This window comes from Phaenicophaeus curvirostris, chromosome 1 (assembly GCF_032191515.1).
Source record: "Phaenicophaeus curvirostris isolate KB17595 chromosome 1, BPBGC_Pcur_1.0, whole genome shotgun sequence".
Taxonomy (NCBI): domain Eukaryota; kingdom Metazoa; phylum Chordata; class Aves; order Cuculiformes; family Cuculidae; genus Phaenicophaeus; species Phaenicophaeus curvirostris.
This window is the reverse complement of record NC_091392.1, coordinates 201,812,616-201,829,941: the sequence shown is the minus strand read 5'-3', so window position 1 is coordinate 201,829,941 and position 17,326 is coordinate 201,812,616. Positions and strand designations below refer to the sequence as shown.

General features: G+C 41.8%; 1 protein-coding gene across 1 annotated transcript in view; it reads right to left on the bottom strand.

The window, feature by feature from the left end:
• Window positions 1–17,326, bottom strand: part of CRYL1 (crystallin lambda 1) — a 69,102-nt gene that overhangs the window by 31,860 nt on the left and 19,916 nt on the right. The window contains exons 4-5 of the mRNA XM_069883543.1: window positions 5,368–5,529; window positions 1,606–1,800 (exon numbers count right to left, since the gene is read on the bottom strand). Of these exons, the coding sequence (XP_069739644.1) occupies window positions 1,606–1,800; window positions 5,368–5,529 (357 nt within the window). The remainder of the gene's footprint in view (window positions 1–1,605; window positions 1,801–5,367; window positions 5,530–17,326) is intronic.

Here is a 17,326-nt window from a genome sequence, read left to right as displayed (position 1 = left end):
ATGCCTCTCAGAGACATGAAGGAATCCTACTATATTTTTAAGGCATTACTTCCCTGGACAGCTGTGCTGACCAACAAGTATTCTATCAGACTTAATGGTCCTCAGTTTTTCAACAATGCTCTGAACTCTTCTTTAAAAAGCCTCAGATGGAAGTGCTAAGTTCCATTTCTGCAGCGTGATGCTAGCTGGTGTGTAAAGCGGTGCTTAAATCAATATTTCATCAAGCTAATATTTGGGTTCTGGGATTCTCAGATAAGTTCCACTTCTCCTTCACAGTCTGAAATTATTAATTTACTCTTTCTTGCTCCAAAAATCTTGTTCTTCGTATGACTTTTTCTACTTCTGTCTCAGATCCCTTCCTTTTAAGGAAAGGTTACAGCCTGGGAACCTACTTAGCAACGAACATTGCAGTTCAGTTAGGCTTTTCACCACGAACTTACTTTCTTTGTCCACATTTTTTAGTACTAGTAATTTTTTACATATTTATTCTCAAAATCTTTTTTTCATCCAAGGTTACTAAGGTTTAAAAAACAATTTAGATGTTACTAATCTTTCCATCCCATGTCTATCAACACAATTACAGCTTTCTGAAGAGTTTTTACTTTTCATATACTTAGGAATTTATATTAACTTCAATAACAGAAACTTTTCTTTTTAGTGTAAAGAAACATCGCCATCAGAAGATCAGTTCCTTCATAACAATATTGCTTTGCTTATTGTTATTCACCACCTCCTTTTTATTGTCGCATTGTGTTGCTAATAGAAGCTAACCAGAGCTAAGCAAAACCAATCCAGCAATTCTATTTAGATATTGGTTTTGAATGAGTTGCTTTGTCTACAATATGTTAATATTACCTTGGTTTTAAGATCTTTACCTACATTTGTGTGCATGGTTGTTTTAAACAGTTTGAAAAAACCAAAACACATTCATGACAAAAAAGCAAGCCCTTCTGAAGTCCAATTGAATCTCTTCTCAACAGAACAGCAATAGACTCATAATACAGCTCTTCATGATGAAAGATCAGACTTTGCAGCACAGAAGAGGTAACTGTGGGAAAAGCCGAGGGGGACAAGCAAATGATTCTCAGCTACAAGTCTGAATGGGCAAGAGGAGGAGAAATCTGTCTCTAACTACAAGTATCAAGTAACTGTTGAACCTATGAGTGCGATTCCTGAAAGGCCAAAGAGAAAACCATTTAAAATATTATTTTCATAACCATGGTAGAGTAGGCCAGCAACGTTCAGAAAATAACAGGACATGATGGGATAACCTAGAAAAAAGAAAAATCAGTATTTTGATTTCCATGCTTTTAAGATTGTTCTTTTGATTGTCCTGAAAATGACAGTATCCTGAAAAGAAAGCAGGATAAAGGACAGTTGTTATGATCATATCACACTGTTTCTCTTAGTCTTTGGTATTTATAACTGATATCACTTCTTACCAGTTTTAATTTACAAGCTAGTATGCATTTCATGTTCATAAGGGACAGCTTAACAAAGATAACACACATTTAATAGAATTTTAAATATACGGTCTTGATTGTAACATCTAAAAAATCAACAGTGTGTATGTGTTGAAATTGTAAAACAAAAATATGTACATACACCCACAAGTCTCCAGGCTTCACTTATCACCGCATACTGGAGCCGATTCAGAACAAACCCCTCAATTTCTCCATTTAGTTTGACAGGAGATTGACCAATCTTCTTCATCAGGGCATATGTTCTCTCTGTAGTAGAAGGATCTGTTTCTGGATGAGGAACAATTTCAACCAATGGCACAAAGTATGGTGGATTTACCTCAAGAAAAAACACAAAGAAGAGTGTCAACTATCAACAGAGTAACAGAACAAGTTAATATAAAGCATCTTTATAGCTTGGCTACTAGCATGGACATTTCCCACAGAACACAGTAAGACTGTCTTCAGACTCTGAAAGACTTCACCAATCCATTAAAAGCTGGTGTATTAATTCAGATTTTAAAAAAATAATTAAACTTGCATTGAATCTAACTCTGTTGAACCCCAGCAAAGTTCATGCAGCTACACTGAAGATGACAGCTCTCAAACAGTACCAAAAGGCACTGTACAGACTTGAGTAACCAACGTTTTCTCAATATTCAAGATGTTTGTTGTTGCAAGCCATATGACCATCACCTCTCTTGCCAAATGAAGCAAGGCATTTCCTTTTAGACATTCAGGAACTTTATAACAATATTATTGCTAAACAGCACCTGTAAATGCAACACTTAATAGATAAGCTGCAACTGGCCCAAGCCTGTAAATATATGCTAAACACAGATAACAGATATCACATAAAACATACTTTCAAAAAAGTTACAGAACAGGTTACCCTCAAACACTGTACCTACTTTAAAAAAATCACCTCTCCAGCTCTTCCAAAATGTAATTCCTCAAGTCTAGACCTTTGTGTGATGTATTTTTGAAGTAATAAAAAATTCTGAAGAGCATCCTAGAAAGAGCTGAAACTTCCTCAGGTCACAGTGTTACAGGCAGTAATACTGCCTGCACGCTCTTTCCAAAAGCAGCAGTCCTTCAGCTATATTATTAAGGGTTTCAATTCAGCTCTCGGTCTAGTTCCCAGGCAACAGAACCAGCTAACTTACCACAAATTACTCCCCAAAATAACACAGACATGTAAAAGACTTGAATTAAGTAGTGATTCCTTTACCACCACCCCTTCTAGTCACCTACTCTTAACTGGGCTCAACGCAAGTATAGGATTTAGTCACAACAAGGTGCAACTAGCCTTTCCTCTCTGTCTGTTCTTTCTTTTCAGTACAGGGTTGTTTCTACTGTAGGGCCTGACCGAAACACACAACCTGTTGTAGGCTATGTGTGCTCTAACTACTGACGTAACACACTTATTTCATCCACTTTAAAGTGCCTTGTGTTCCAACATAACCTTTCTCACATCAGTCTTTGGCAGCGCCACCACCAGCACTGAGAATGGCTTGACGAACCCTGTCGCAGGTGTGGTGTCAGGGCAATTTGGCAAGACCCAAACTACTGCAAGCACCACAGAAGCTCTCTGAAGGCTTTTCCAACCTTTAAGTATATCACAGGAAAAGGACAAGTTAATTGTTGAGAGAGACTGAGGCTATCATAATTTTTTTCTGAGATTAGTGCTGACAGTCATCTTATTGAAAGATTCTGTTTCATGAACTTGCACAGGGAGCATACGGGTGTGTTCATGAGCACACTGAGTAGATTTAGGAAGACAATTTTTTAGGAGTGAGAGAGTAGATGTTGTTAAAAACTTAAAGAAGTAAAATGTGGATGAAATTTGGGGTGGGGGAAGGTTTATAAAAATGAGAAGGGGAATGCAAAGCCTCTCTTCAGGTAGCAGAAGATCCTACCTTGCTCAGCTAGATGAGATTTCATTTACTTTTTTTTAATTACCAAACCTATTGTTATGTTAAGCGAAGGGATGAGCTCCTTCTGTCCTTTGGGCATTTCATTTCTCCTCAATATGCTAACCTGTGCCAGAGGCTTTACAACTCCAGCTTTTAATTTTTCTGATGTATCAAAACTTTGGTTTTACCATGTCTTTTGGAGCTGCTTGCTTCCTGCAGTCAGTTTTCCATACATGCTGCTGTCATGTTCAAGATGTTACTAAGGCAATGGTTAAAACAAGAAACACCAAAAGCCAACAACTACTACAAACCATCCATTTTTCCTGATATAACGTTTGTAGAATGGACCTGGGAAGAGTATACTGGCTCACAGCTTCTCGTGTACAATCCCCTTCGAGTGGGATTTTTTGGTTTGCAAAGCCATTTCAGAACAATTAGACATTTTAAGGCACTTCAGTATATTTGCTTTGGCAAATACATATGTCCTTACAACAGCAACCTAGAAAATGTGTACACAAGGACTAGCTACTTTTCCAGATCTGATAAAACCTGGTTTCAAAAGTGGCTCCTACAAAGACTGCAGCTCAGACTGACCAAGTCATTTGGTACAGACCAACTCAGGGGAAAAAGTAAGAAAGTGTAACATAAAATTAAAAGACTGAGAAATAGAAACAGACAGAAGCCCAGGAGCCACTTAAAAAAAAATCAATCATAGATCTAGTTACTTTCTACAGAAGTCTAGAAGTCTACATTATATCTTCCCTGTGCTACAGAAAGTTACAACGCCAGAAATGTGAGATGAGAAACTACTAAATTTTAGAGTGGAGAAAGGCTAAACCTAGGTACAGACACATACTTTGAAGTTTTACCGTTTCTTTTTTCAACTAAAAAGGGATGAAAACTAATTACAGAGAAAGAAACCAATCCTTTTTGTTTCTTTTCCTTCTCCAAGGCACAATGGTGGTGGTGCAGGAGTCTAAGAAAGGGATTGACGAAATGCTTTGACACTGCAGCATTAGGCTACAGGTAGCTATAGAGACATCACAGTAAAGTGGTGCTCTACTTTTGTGTTCACACTGCCATTCTTGAGCATGCTCAGGGAACTGTCATTTACTTCACACCCTGAAGGACGCGCTGGAGAAACAACACGTAGTTACCAAATTGCAGACAGAAGAGCGGTACCTTTCACTAGATACTGCAAACCTTCATAACAACAGTCCTCTTTACTGATTTGTCAAACAGCAGGCTAACACAAGACTAACAAATTCATGAGCTGTGGAGTAGTGGAAAACAGAAGCAGTAAGAATCCCAGCGATGAAGACAAAACACTCTTCCATACTGAGGAGAGATGTGAATCTGCTGTCTGGCAGCCCCACACACCTCTACAGAAGCTCACAGGTGCCCTTCAGCATTTTGAAGTTCTGCTGCCACCTCTAGTCACATCATTTTTGCATCACTGCCCTGTCCCAGCTGGTCACAGAGCACGCTAATTCTGTTCCAAGTACAATTTGTTCCACTTAATCCACCTGCTTTTCTTTTTCAGGTATACTGCTTCTGCATCAGAAGACTGAAGAAACTAGAGTCAAAACCTTCCATCTTTGATCAACTTTACCTGATAAGCACATGCGGCTCACTGTTTGTATCCTTACTGTTACCCAACAGCAGCTGAAAAAGGATACTAGAGAAGACTAATGATGCCACAAGAAAGTTTGACTAACGCACAGTGGGCACAGCAGCTCACTACACCAAACATATCTTGAGCCAACAGTATGAAACATGCATACAACCTCTACATTTAGCAGGTGCTACTGCTCACAGAATGACCAGACTAAAGATTTTCAGAAAAGTCAGGCCCCTGCACACTAACAATGGCACAAACCCACTCAAAATATCCTTCTATATCTCACTCTGCAGAGAAGAGTTTGGGATGCAGTTTAATTCAATACCTGTACGACTAGAACTACAAAAATAAAACATGCCACCATACTTACAGGATGGGACACAATACACTGCTTAACGTGCTTAAGGCCAGTGAACAATTTGCTGGGTAAGAGACAAGAGGTCGAGCTGCTCAAGATAACATTGTCACCAACAATAAGATCCAACTGACTGAAAACCTTCTTTTTCAGTTCCAGGTTCTCCGGAGTACATTCCTGTAATAAAACCAAAAATGAGCATTAGAAGTCTTCTAGTTCAATATTATTTATCCATATATTGCAGACTTCACCAATCCCGCCTTGACACCTAGAAATTCAGCACAAGCCATCTATTTTAATCGGTGTAGATAAATCAGTGAGACATAACATAAAAATACCCTTCCACTTATAAAATGAATGGAAAGCTTGAGACTTTCCCTACAGCAGAAGACAGATGACCACACACCACAGGAGACTCATCACAAAACAAATTATTCTGGTTTTGCTTAAAATAGAGACTTTTACTCACATACACAGACAACACAATATGGTGGAAAAAAAACTGGTCTCCATTCTTTTCAGAAAATCTCACATGACAGAAGTCAGTAATCTCTCCCAGACAGGTTGTCAATGGGAAAATGTACCTCAAAAGAAGTCAAACTTGCAATCTCCAGAACTATGGCAGGAGATTCAAAGGTATAGTTATGGAACCTGCATTCAACCATCTCCCAGCAACTCTCAGACTTAAAAAGCTTAAACATCTCATTTCAACTCCACAAAAGATTTTGGAAGTAGAATGAATGCTATCAGAACTTCTCCCAAAGACATTGAGCACGTTCAGCTCAGTGGTATTGCGTGAAATTTCACAGGTATGACCCAAGAGCCACAATGTACAGCTACTAGAATTTCAAAATCATCTCCAGGAGCTGCCTGAAGTCCATCCATGCAGAAATCCACCATTCTGGGAGCATCAGAGACATGGCAGAATAACTGCTGTGGATCCCACAGTCAACAGGAAAGACTTCAGCCTATGAGAAGAAAACAGGGGAACAAAGCCAGCCATTTTTTCCAGCTTTTTTGGAAGGTTTCAAAAAATCCAAACGGGATCCACACTTGCAGAACCTCAGCTTTACCTTTAAAATACACAGAAATACTCATTCTTTTCCAACACTAACCTTCTCCCATCTGTCAGTACTTCATTCTGTACTTCCCATTATGCTGAACTGCACATGAAGGTAGGGAAAAAGGTTATACATTATTATAATCCAAAAACCTATATTTAATACCTGCAGGTCCAGACTGACTTGGTGGCAGGAATGTCCAGGGCCAGAGTTTTTAACTCAGAAAATGGTTAAAAGTAATTTGAAGTCTTAAAAAACAAGCAAATTGCATGGAACAGTACTAGAAGTTCCACTATGCAGAAGAGATAAACAAGGTCATTTAAGAAGTCCAGATAGAGCCCAAAGTAACAGACAGCCTTATCCAAACAAAATGATACTCTGCTTATAATTCCAGGATCCCTGCTTGTTGGTTAAGTTTAAATAGTTTCTTTTAGTAAAGCCAAAGATGAAGAGAACTCTGCAGATACTGTTCAAGCTAATAAAAGAGTTGGTCTGAATAGGTTTATTGTGAACTTGAAACCTTAAGCCTCTTCTCGCATCAGATGATAATAAAAAGGCAAACTCAGATCTGTTGGAAACTCAAACCTGCCATGGTTACGTAAGGTTTCTGAATGGGCCATTTGCTTGAAGTTTCTTGCATAGTGTCACAATTGTATTCAGGTTGTTGGACCACTGCAATAAAGTTTCTGTCCTCATCAAGCACGCAATTATTTTCTCAGAGACACCAATTCCCTGAAGAACAGGGAGAAAATTAAGCTCTAAACAATCCATTACACAGGAACCTCATTTGTTGTCAGTTACAGAGGCTGGAGAGGTCTGTAGCTATTCTGTTCACCCTGAGAAAGAGAAGATCAAACAGTGAGCAGGTAAGATACAGTTTTAAAGCTACCATGGTCTCTCTCAGAGAATTGGTGCAAAAAGGTTAGCATACACCTCTATGCATTTTAAGTGACACTGTATATTTCTGTGCCCTTTTTGTAGAGAAGATCACGCTTCTCATTTGCGGTGAACAGTAAACCTTTATTCTGAGGCCTGAGAACACGAACAAGCTTGCTACTAATCTGACTTCCAATTTTGAACTTATTACACATCTTTTTTACATCCTGATCAGAACATGACAGTTGTTAATTTTTAAAACCCACCTCCTGGAAGAGCTGTATTGAATTAAAGGCTTAAAGGTAAACAGGCATCACACTACTTAAACACACGTTCAGAGAACACGTAACAACGACTCGACCAGCCTATGAGCTCTTAAAGAACTACACAAAGAGAAATATGTACTAAACACTCTCCCAAGCAGGCAACAGAGATACCCAGACAAGGTGACTGATCTAGCTGCCCCTAATTAAAAAGTTGCACTCTTGAACCAGTCCATAGAAAGTTAGGGAGATTTACCTCTCTAAATCCAGTGGCTCTGTGTTTTTGTTCATGCTTTCCCACTACTCTATCCGACATCTGTGCTCCTACACGCATACATGCTCACTTATAGAATCATAGAATCATAGAATCACCAGGTTGGAAGAGACCCACCGGATCATAAAGTCCAACCATTCCTATCAAACACTAAACCATGCCCCTTAGCACCTCGTCCACCCGTCCCTTAAACACCTCCAGGGAAGGTGAATCAACCACCTCCCTGGGTAGCCTGTTCCAGGGCCCAATGACCCTTTCTGTGAAGAATTTTTTCTTAAGGTCCAGCCTAAATCTCCCCTGGCGGACCTTGAGGCCATTCCCTCTTGTCCTGTCCCCTGTCACTTGGGAGAAGAGGCCAGCACCCTCCTCTCTACAACCTCCTTTCAGGTAGTTGTAGAGAGCAATGAGGTCTCCCCTCAGCCTCCTCTTCTCCAGGCTAAACAACCCCAGCTCTCTCAGCCGTTCCTCATCAGGCCTGTTCTCCAGCCCCCTCACCAGCTTTGTTGCTCTTCTCTGGACTCGCTCCAGAGCCTCAACGTCCTTCTTGTGGTGAGGGGCCCAGAACTGAAGACAGGATTCGAGGAGCGGTCTCACCAGTGCCGAGTACAGAGGGAGAATAACCTCCCTGGACCTGCTGGTCACGCCGTTTCTGATCCAAGCCAAGATGCCATTGGCCTTCTTGGCCACCTGGGCACACTGCTGGCTCATGTTCAGTCGCTGTCAACCAACACCCCCAGGTCCCTCTCCTCCAGGCAGCTTTCTAGACAGACTTCTCCTAGTCTGTAGCACTGCATAGGGTTGTTGTGCTCCAAGTGCAGGACCCAGCACTTGGCCTTGTTAAACCTCATGCCATTGGACTCTAGGAAACACTCTCCAAATCACCAACATAAAGTGCTGCAACACAGTGATACTGTCCTATACAAGCATGGCAGCATAAGATAAAAGCCAAAGATCTAATCTGGCATGGAGATGGTCAAATACTAGCAATCATTCAGAAACAAGCAAGTAACTTTCTGTCACAGAGAGCAGCATGGAGCCCTCTCAGTACCAAGCATGGAGTCTCATGGAACTCACCATGGGTACTCACCATGGTACTCATCATGGAGGGAAAGGCTGTGGATGTGGTCTTCCTGGACTTCAGTAAAGCCTTTGACAGTTTCTCACAGCATTTTGCTTGAGAAACTGTCAGCCTCTGGCCTGGACAGGCGCACACTCTCCTGGGTGGAAAACTGGTTGGATGGCCGGGCCCAGAGAGTGCTGGGAAATGGTGTGAAATCCAGCTGGAGGCCAGTGACAAGTGGGGTTCCCCAGGGCTCAGTGCTGGGTCCAGCCCTGTTCAATGTCTTTACCAATGACCCGGATGAAGGCATCGAGTGCACCCTTAGCAAGTTTGGAGACAACATTAAGCTGGGTGGAAGTGTCGATCTGCTGGAGGGTCGGGAGGCTCTGAAAAGGGATCTAAACAGGCTGGACCGCTGGGCAGAGTCCAATGGCGTGAGGTTTAACAAGGCCAAATGCCGGGTCCTGCGCTTGGGGCACAACAACCCTGTGCAGTGCTACAGACTAGGAGAAGTCTGTCTAGAAAGCTGCCTGGAGGAGAGGGACCTGGGGGTGTTGGTTGACAGCGACTGAACATGAGCCAGCAGTGGCCCAGGTGGCCAAGAAGGCTAATGGCATCTTGGCTTGGATCAGAAACGGCGTGACCAGCAGGTCCAGGGAGGTTATTCTCCCTCTGTACTCGGCACTGGTGAGACCGCTCCTCGAATCCTGTGTTCAGTTCTGGGCCCCTCACCACAAGAAGGATGTTGAGGCTCTGGAGCGAGTCCAGAGAAGAGCAACAAAGCTGGTGAGGGGGCTGGAGAACAGGCCTGATGAGGAACGGCTGAGAGAGCTGGGGTTGTTTAGCCTGGAGAAGAGGAGGCTGAGGGGAGACCTCATTGCTCTCTACAACTACCTGAAAGGAGGTTGTAGAGAGGAGGGTGCTGACCTCTTCTCCCAAGTGACAGGGGACAGGACAAGAGGGAATGGCCTCAAGCTCCGCCAGGGGAGATTTAGGCTGGACATTAGGAAAAATTTTTCACGGAAAGGGTCATTGAGCACTGGAACAGGCTGCCCAGGGAGGTGGTTGATTCACCTTCCCTGGAGATGTTTAAAGCACGGGTGGATGAGGTGCTAAGGGGCATGGTTTAGCGTTTGATAGGAATGGTTGGACTCGATGATGCAGTGGGTCTCTTCCAACCTGGTTATTCTATGATTCTATGATTCACCAAGCATAAGGAACTGCTGAATAAAGGAGTTTGAGAGTCACATCTGCACAATGCTGAGTTCCCAACTCCTGACTAAATTCTGGCTGCTGTATATCCAAAACACAACCAAGAAAACATTTCCTCCCTGGCAATCTTAATATGAAGATTTAAGACAATTTAAGTTCCTACAAATGAAGGTAGATCAATATTGAGCTCTACTAAACCAGGTGTTCTAGATCCCTCTTCATTCCCAGACTGTATCCCATGCCATGGGATTCTTCTAAGCAGATATTGGCCTGAACAGGCCAAAATTGTCTCTCCTCAAGTCCAGGATTGCGATCCCACTTTTTGTCTTGGTTCCCCTCTCAGGATCCTCAACTCTACCATCTCACAATCACTGTAGCCAAGGCTTCCCCACAACGTTCACATTATCAACCAGTTCTTCCTTGTTTGTAAGCACCAGGTCCAGCACAGCATTTCCCCTCTTCCACTCCTCAACCACTTGTGCCAGGAATTTACCATGAAAGCATTCCAGAAACCCCCCGAATTATTTGTGCTCTCCTGTGCTATCCCTCCAGAAGGTAGTGACATGGTTGAAGCCCTGCTGTGAAGACAAGGGGCTGCAAATGTGAGACTTCTTGCAGTTGCCTGAAGAAGGCCCTTTCTTTCTTGTAAGGTGGTCTGTAGCAGACTTCTAACACAATGTCTTCCTGTTAATCCTGACCCACAAGCTTTCATTTACACCAAGGCAGAGCTCTGTACATGTTAGCTCACAGCATATATTAAATACCCTAGGCAGCTATTCCTCTCCTACCTTCATCTTGCACCTTCATCTTTGCAGCTGCTGCAGCAAAAGCACCCTGTGGCTTCATCCTAACCACAACTGAGATAGAAAATTATTCTCAAGAGTTTCATGACTTCCTTCTTCCCAGTGAATTCAAAAGGGCTTCAAGTAGCAGGTAAAGCTGTTTAGAAGCCAAACCCACTTTGATGATGACAAGGATGACTTTTCAATCTTCTGCAGTTAAGTGAGGATCTCCAAACACACCACAAACCCTGGCTCTGTTCCTTTGTTTCTATTTATACACATATAATTCACAGCAGTTGACAATTTTGAGGCTCTACTGTAAAACAGTTCTGAGTCAAGTGACAGCAGTCCTCTTCGCTCGTAGAATGAAGGTGTAGCAGAGCACTGAAAAATCTCAAAAGCTGCAGCCAGACTGTCAGCACTCCTGCAACAGGAACCACATTATGTCCAGCTTTTTGTGGGAATATGAAAATCTTCACAGGATTAAAAGACAAAGAGTTCTGAATCACAGAAAAGCAGCTTTTCTGAAAGTTTTGGTGCCTAATCCACTTATTCAAATACTTCCATTATCTTGTGTAGTTATAAACCACCAGAAAAAACTTCCCAGAAAAGATTTCTTTTATTTTCAGTCTACCAAGTCACTTTAGAGTGCCGTATTTCTAAAAGAAGGCCTGATTACCATAAGCCTCCATAAAAGTAGGGACCTATGGATTTTAAACAACATTCAGGTTCTAAAGACAGACATTAAAAATATCTGAAAAGAAGATCTGGAAATTTAACTAAATTAAAAATATATTCCAGTTGCTACTACTGTAACTAGTGGCTATACAGCCAAATACAACTATTTCATATAATTTTACCAGAACTAAATAATAAAATAATAATAAACAACGTCATAATATTGCAAAGCTAGATGACTTCAGAGAAGTAGATATGCTAAAGTAATCTCTCTGTTAATTAAACTCTGCAATTTTACAACTAATTCTGCTCCAACCAATGCTACTAGCAAAGTTGAGTTTCCTGAAGTTATTGAAAGAAGATTACACTTGTTTGCTCTGCTTGGGGATGTAAAAAGACTACTGTGCTCCTGTCACTACCACAATTTTATGGGATCCATATCAAAGTCAAATTATATCTTAAATTAAATAGCATTTAAAACTCACGCTACTACCATTTGCACTCCAGTACTAATTCTTATATTTCTATTTAGGCTTTTCACAGAATCACAAAATCATTTAGGTTGGAAAAGACGTTCAAGAACATGAAGTCCAAATGTAAACTGACAAGTCTACAACTAAATCGTGTCCGTAAGTGCCATGTCTACATGTCTTTTAAAAACCTCAAGGAGTGGGGACTAAACCACTTCCCTGGGCAGCTTGTTCCAATGTTTGACAACTCTTTTGGTAAAGGAAATTCTCCTAATACCCAATCTGAACCTCCCCTGGCACAACTTGAGGCCACTTCTTCACAGCCTATCATTTATTACTTGGGAGAAGAGACGAGCACCCACCTCACTACAACTTCTTTCAGGTAGCTGTAGAAAGCGATAAAGTCTCCCCTCAGCCTCCTCTTCTTCAGACTAAACAACTCTAGTTCCCTCAGGCACTCTTCATAATACTTGTGCTCCAGACCCTTCACCAGCTTTGTTCCCCTTCTCTGGATGCGCTCCAGCACCTCAATGTCTTTCTTGTAGTGAGGGACCCAAAACTGAACACAGCACTCAAGTCGCAGCCTCTCCAGTGCTGAGAACAGGGGGATGATCACTTCCTTACTCCTGCTGGCCACACCATTTCTGATACAAGCCAGGACGCTGTCGGCCTTCTTGGCCACCTGCTGGCTCATGTTCAGCTGGCTGTTGACGAACACCACCAGGTCCTTCTCCATCAGGTAGCTTTCCAACCACTCTTCCCCAGGCCTAGAGTGTCGCATGGGGTTGTTGTGACTGAAGTGCAGGACTTGGCACTTGGCCTTATGAAACCTTATAAATTGACCTTGGCTCATCGAACCAGCCTATCCAGGTCCCTCTGTAGAGTGTTCCTTTTGTACTGACATGCTAATTTGGTCTTCTCCTGCAAAGTTCAGGTCTATACTTCTGTTCTGGAAGACTGAAGATGAACCTTCTACTAAGAAAACTGGAGCTTACTTTTTTTGCATTCCATGAGAGACATTGACATGTATTCCACTCAGTAAACAAAAGCCACAAGCGTGAACCTGGGTAACTACACCACCTGCAATTAAAAAATGTGACATTTTGACTGCAGAGTTTGGGAGCTCAGCTGGTGAAACAAGCACAGAAATAAAATAGTAGTTTTGATATCAGAACAAATTATTACATCAGAATACCAATTTTGTTTCCAACGTTATCATTAACCATTATGATTTAGCTCAATTACATAAAATTTTTCATGCATTAAATAGGTTTAGTAATTTCACAAAATTCAGAATTATTAGATATTTCAAATGCAAATATTTGGCTCCAAGTATTCTGGACTTTTCCATCACGCTCCTTCCCCAAAATGGCAAAGTAGTTTTAGATGCTCATTCTGAGACACTTTAAAGATGGATAGTATGTGGATATACCAGGATACCAGGATATAAATTAAGATATGGTGCCAAATAAAAATGCATCATTTCCAGCTGCAAAGATGGTGGGGTGAAAACATTTACTTCAGTCACGTTTCAGAAAAGTGTTATTACCCTCACCTGGGGGTAAAGGCAGGGACAGCAGCTGGGCAGGAGACACACTCCCACACGCCACTGTACAGGTTTGGGATGCAGCATGGAAACACGAGACGCACACACAGCTGTTACTGAAGGAGTCCCCAGGCTACTGCACACCTTTCAGTGGGGAGTCAGCACTGTGATCAGTTAAAATGAGGAAGATTAAAAGAAAAAAAAAAGGCACAAACCCAACCAACAGCCCTGACTGTGATAATTGATATGATTGTGTCACAGCATGACTAGAATTCGAGTCCCCAGCAGCCAGGTTCATGGGAAGAGCAGGGGGAGCAGGTTGTGCACCAAGCAGGGAGGTGAGGTTAAATGACTCTTGACCCTGAAACACTTGGAGGTGATGCAAGAACTCAAACCATATGAGATACACACAAGGGAACAGAGGCTCCTCAGGTTGTTTGTTCCTCCTCAACCCTCCACTTTTTTTTTATTTTAAGGAGGTTGGAAAATACATTTACAATCTTGTCCAACCTAAAACTAACGCTTCCAAGCCCACCACTAAATCATGTGCCTAAGCATCACAACTACATGTCTTTTAAATATCTCCAGGGATGGTGACTCAAGCACATCCCTGGGCAGCCTGTTCCAGTGCGTGACAGTCCTTTCAGTGAAGTAATATCTCCTACTATCCAATCAAAACCTCCCCTGGTGCGACTTGAGGTCACATCCTGTCATCCTATTCGCTTGTTACTTAGGAGAACATCACTAAGGTCACCGTGGAGCTTTTAATTTTAAATGTGCAGGCTCTGTGCCTAGTTTCCCTCCTTCTGTACCCACACAGCTGTGGTCTGGCCCCCAAGGGGCCACTTGTAAGTGTCTGCATGACCATGTCTACATCAGGATTGCCAGTTAGGCCTGGGCTGTCACAGATCTTCTCCCCTCTACAACCACTTGTAATAAGCCTCCAGGGCTGGGTGAGGTTTGGAAGAGACCCCACATACCTGCATACACAACTTCTTCCACGGTGGTTTCAAACACATGTCCAAATACCCAATCATTAACAAAGAAATATGTTTAGCAACAAGACTCCTTAGATGTAAAACAACTCTAGTCAGCCCAAAACGAGCTGCATAACCTTGGGAACTAAGACTTTATTTTCAACCTGAACAAAAACTTGTATCCTGAAAGCCAGGCGCAAGAAAGCAGGATAAGGACAGCAAGTCCATTAACTGAAAAGCAGACTGGCAATTTGTTAACGACAGGGGCACATTATCATCATTTGACACAATCATTAAAAATATATATATAAAACAGAAAGGCATGGTCATGTATGCTCACATCTTAGGGCTTCAGTTACAGTCTTTCATTGGGGTAGGTATGCACTGAAGTAAAATGCTTAACACAGAGGAGAAGGAATCGCATCCCATGAGGATTTTAAGAACAGGTTAACCCATTTTTGGCAGACAGTTGTCTAGGTATGACTGATCCTGCCTCGCGGCATGGGTTGGACTAAGTAACCTCTGAAGTCCCTTCCAGCTTAATTTTGGATAACTGTAGTTGGTAGGGCAGCAAAGGTAAAGATTAGTCTTCTGATGAAGGTGAGGTTCTCTTATACATTGTTCTGTTGAGGAGCAGAGGACTCGGGGAGGACAGGGACAGAGGACACATGCACACCCCCCCCACACCCCCCCTTATGAGTTTAACTCTAATTCATAGGGCTTGAATTTGTTTACATTTCCATTCAAAATATTGTCATAAAATAGTCTTACAGCAAATCTACAAGTGCTTGGCTTTTCAAACAGTGTTAGGTACACATTCAGAAAAGTTTTAATTCAAAGCCATCACCTAAAGGGCAGCAAACGAGTACGCTTATTATGGCGCAGTTGTAAAGGAATCAATTAAAAAACCAATATGCTCAGGCTAATCTAATTTAAAAGAAGTAATTTAGGGCTATAATTCACTTCAAATCTAAAGAAGTGACAACTTCTCAGTCATCTTGAATTTATGAGCTCATATCAGTGTGAAATGTGATCCTTCTTAACTCATTGCCTCTAGAGTGACATGAAAGACTGCCTACCACATGATACTGTACAAGTAACTAACACTTTGGTGCAGTTAAATTCAGCATTTAGATGGAAACAGTTTGTAATTTCCTACAGTTCAGAAACATACCCTGTTAAAGAACTGGTGCAATAAAAATATCAAATTACTGCCATTTTATACTGTTCAGAATAAGTGACTGAATTACAAGCGTCTGTTCAAACCTCAGTACAAAATTCAAAACAGGACTTGAGGAAGTACTAGTTTTCAGAATTACATTTTCTAAAATTCAAACTTGAAGATTTATGAGGGTTTTGAGAGATTATGTGGAGCTTCTTAGTTTGGTTTGTTTTTTGTTTACAACACAACTAATGAAGACAAGCTTTGCTTCATCTAGTGACAGCATCATGCCATGAAGAAATCCATGTTTTTCCCTGATGTTCATGTGCACTATAGAACTTGCAGAAGACAGACAAGCTGATCAGGCAGGCTGTTACAGAAGAGATTAAGATCTTTTTTGCTGCCATAGGGAAGGGCAATAAGATCTCAGGCTGAATGGCATTCTCTTCCCCACATCCTATCTCAAAGGATCAAATCTTCTCTGCTTTCTTCTACCGTGATTCCAGCCACCCTGGAAATGGGGGAAGTGATCTAGCAAAAGGCAATGGAAATACAATACAGCCTTAGAAAAGACACCAAGAAACACTGAAAGAGAACCTGAGGAGCAGTATTAACTGCTGGGCAGGATGACAGTTGTAGCAATTATGACCTGTAACAGGGACCAAAACCATATTCAAGTCTGTAATGGCAGACACCACCAGTTGTTATATGCATAGCACAGATGGGGAATGCATGTTAGAAAGTTTAGGACTAAAGCGTATTCAGCAGCAGCACCACAGCAATAACACTGGAAAGCTGTTTACATCATCTTTCAGTTCAACTCAAACGTTGACATGATAGTATTTCACAGCAAGCCTTTGAGATCAGACTGTTTCAAACCCTAAAATAGTTTCAGCCAAACCCAAACATCTACAAAGATGGCAAGTCAGGTCACATGCTTGAAACCAGCTCCCTCAGAAGCCAGAACAAATTCTGGTGCCTCAGACCACTGTTTAAGGTAAGTAAGGTAAAACCAGGCCTAAGGTTATATTTACCTGGCAGAGAGTAAACAGACCTATGTTACAGAATCACAGAATAACCAGGTTGGAAGAGACCCACCGGATCACCGAATCCAACCGTTCCTACCAAACACTGTTGGTCTGTTCAGCGCTCAAAGCTGAGCAGTGACCAGTCCAGAAAAAGCTGTGTTACTGCAATACCTGCACACTCTGCCATTCAGTAGCTTCGTATTTACACAAGAGAGGTCAGGGCAGCTGAAACCATCTTTATACACTGCAGATATTCCATCATTCAAGAACCCTTTTACTTCTGGGAAAGCCATCAGGAAAGTAAAACAAAAGGCACTGGAAGAGACTGGTCCCAGACAATCAAAGACAAACTTTTATGACAGGAGACGCAAGACATCTACTGTCGATGCTCCCAAAGCAAGAGTTTTCCATTCTGAGGCACCACCAGGCTTTTTGAAAGGTATTTTTAGCTGCTATTGCAGTTTTTCTAGATATGACTAACAGAGAGATAAGAGCGCCAGTAAGATCTAAAAGAGATCAGGCTGAAGATCTATTAGTGTTATCACCAGTTCAAAAGTCTGCAGGTGCAATGGAGGTAGCAGGGGA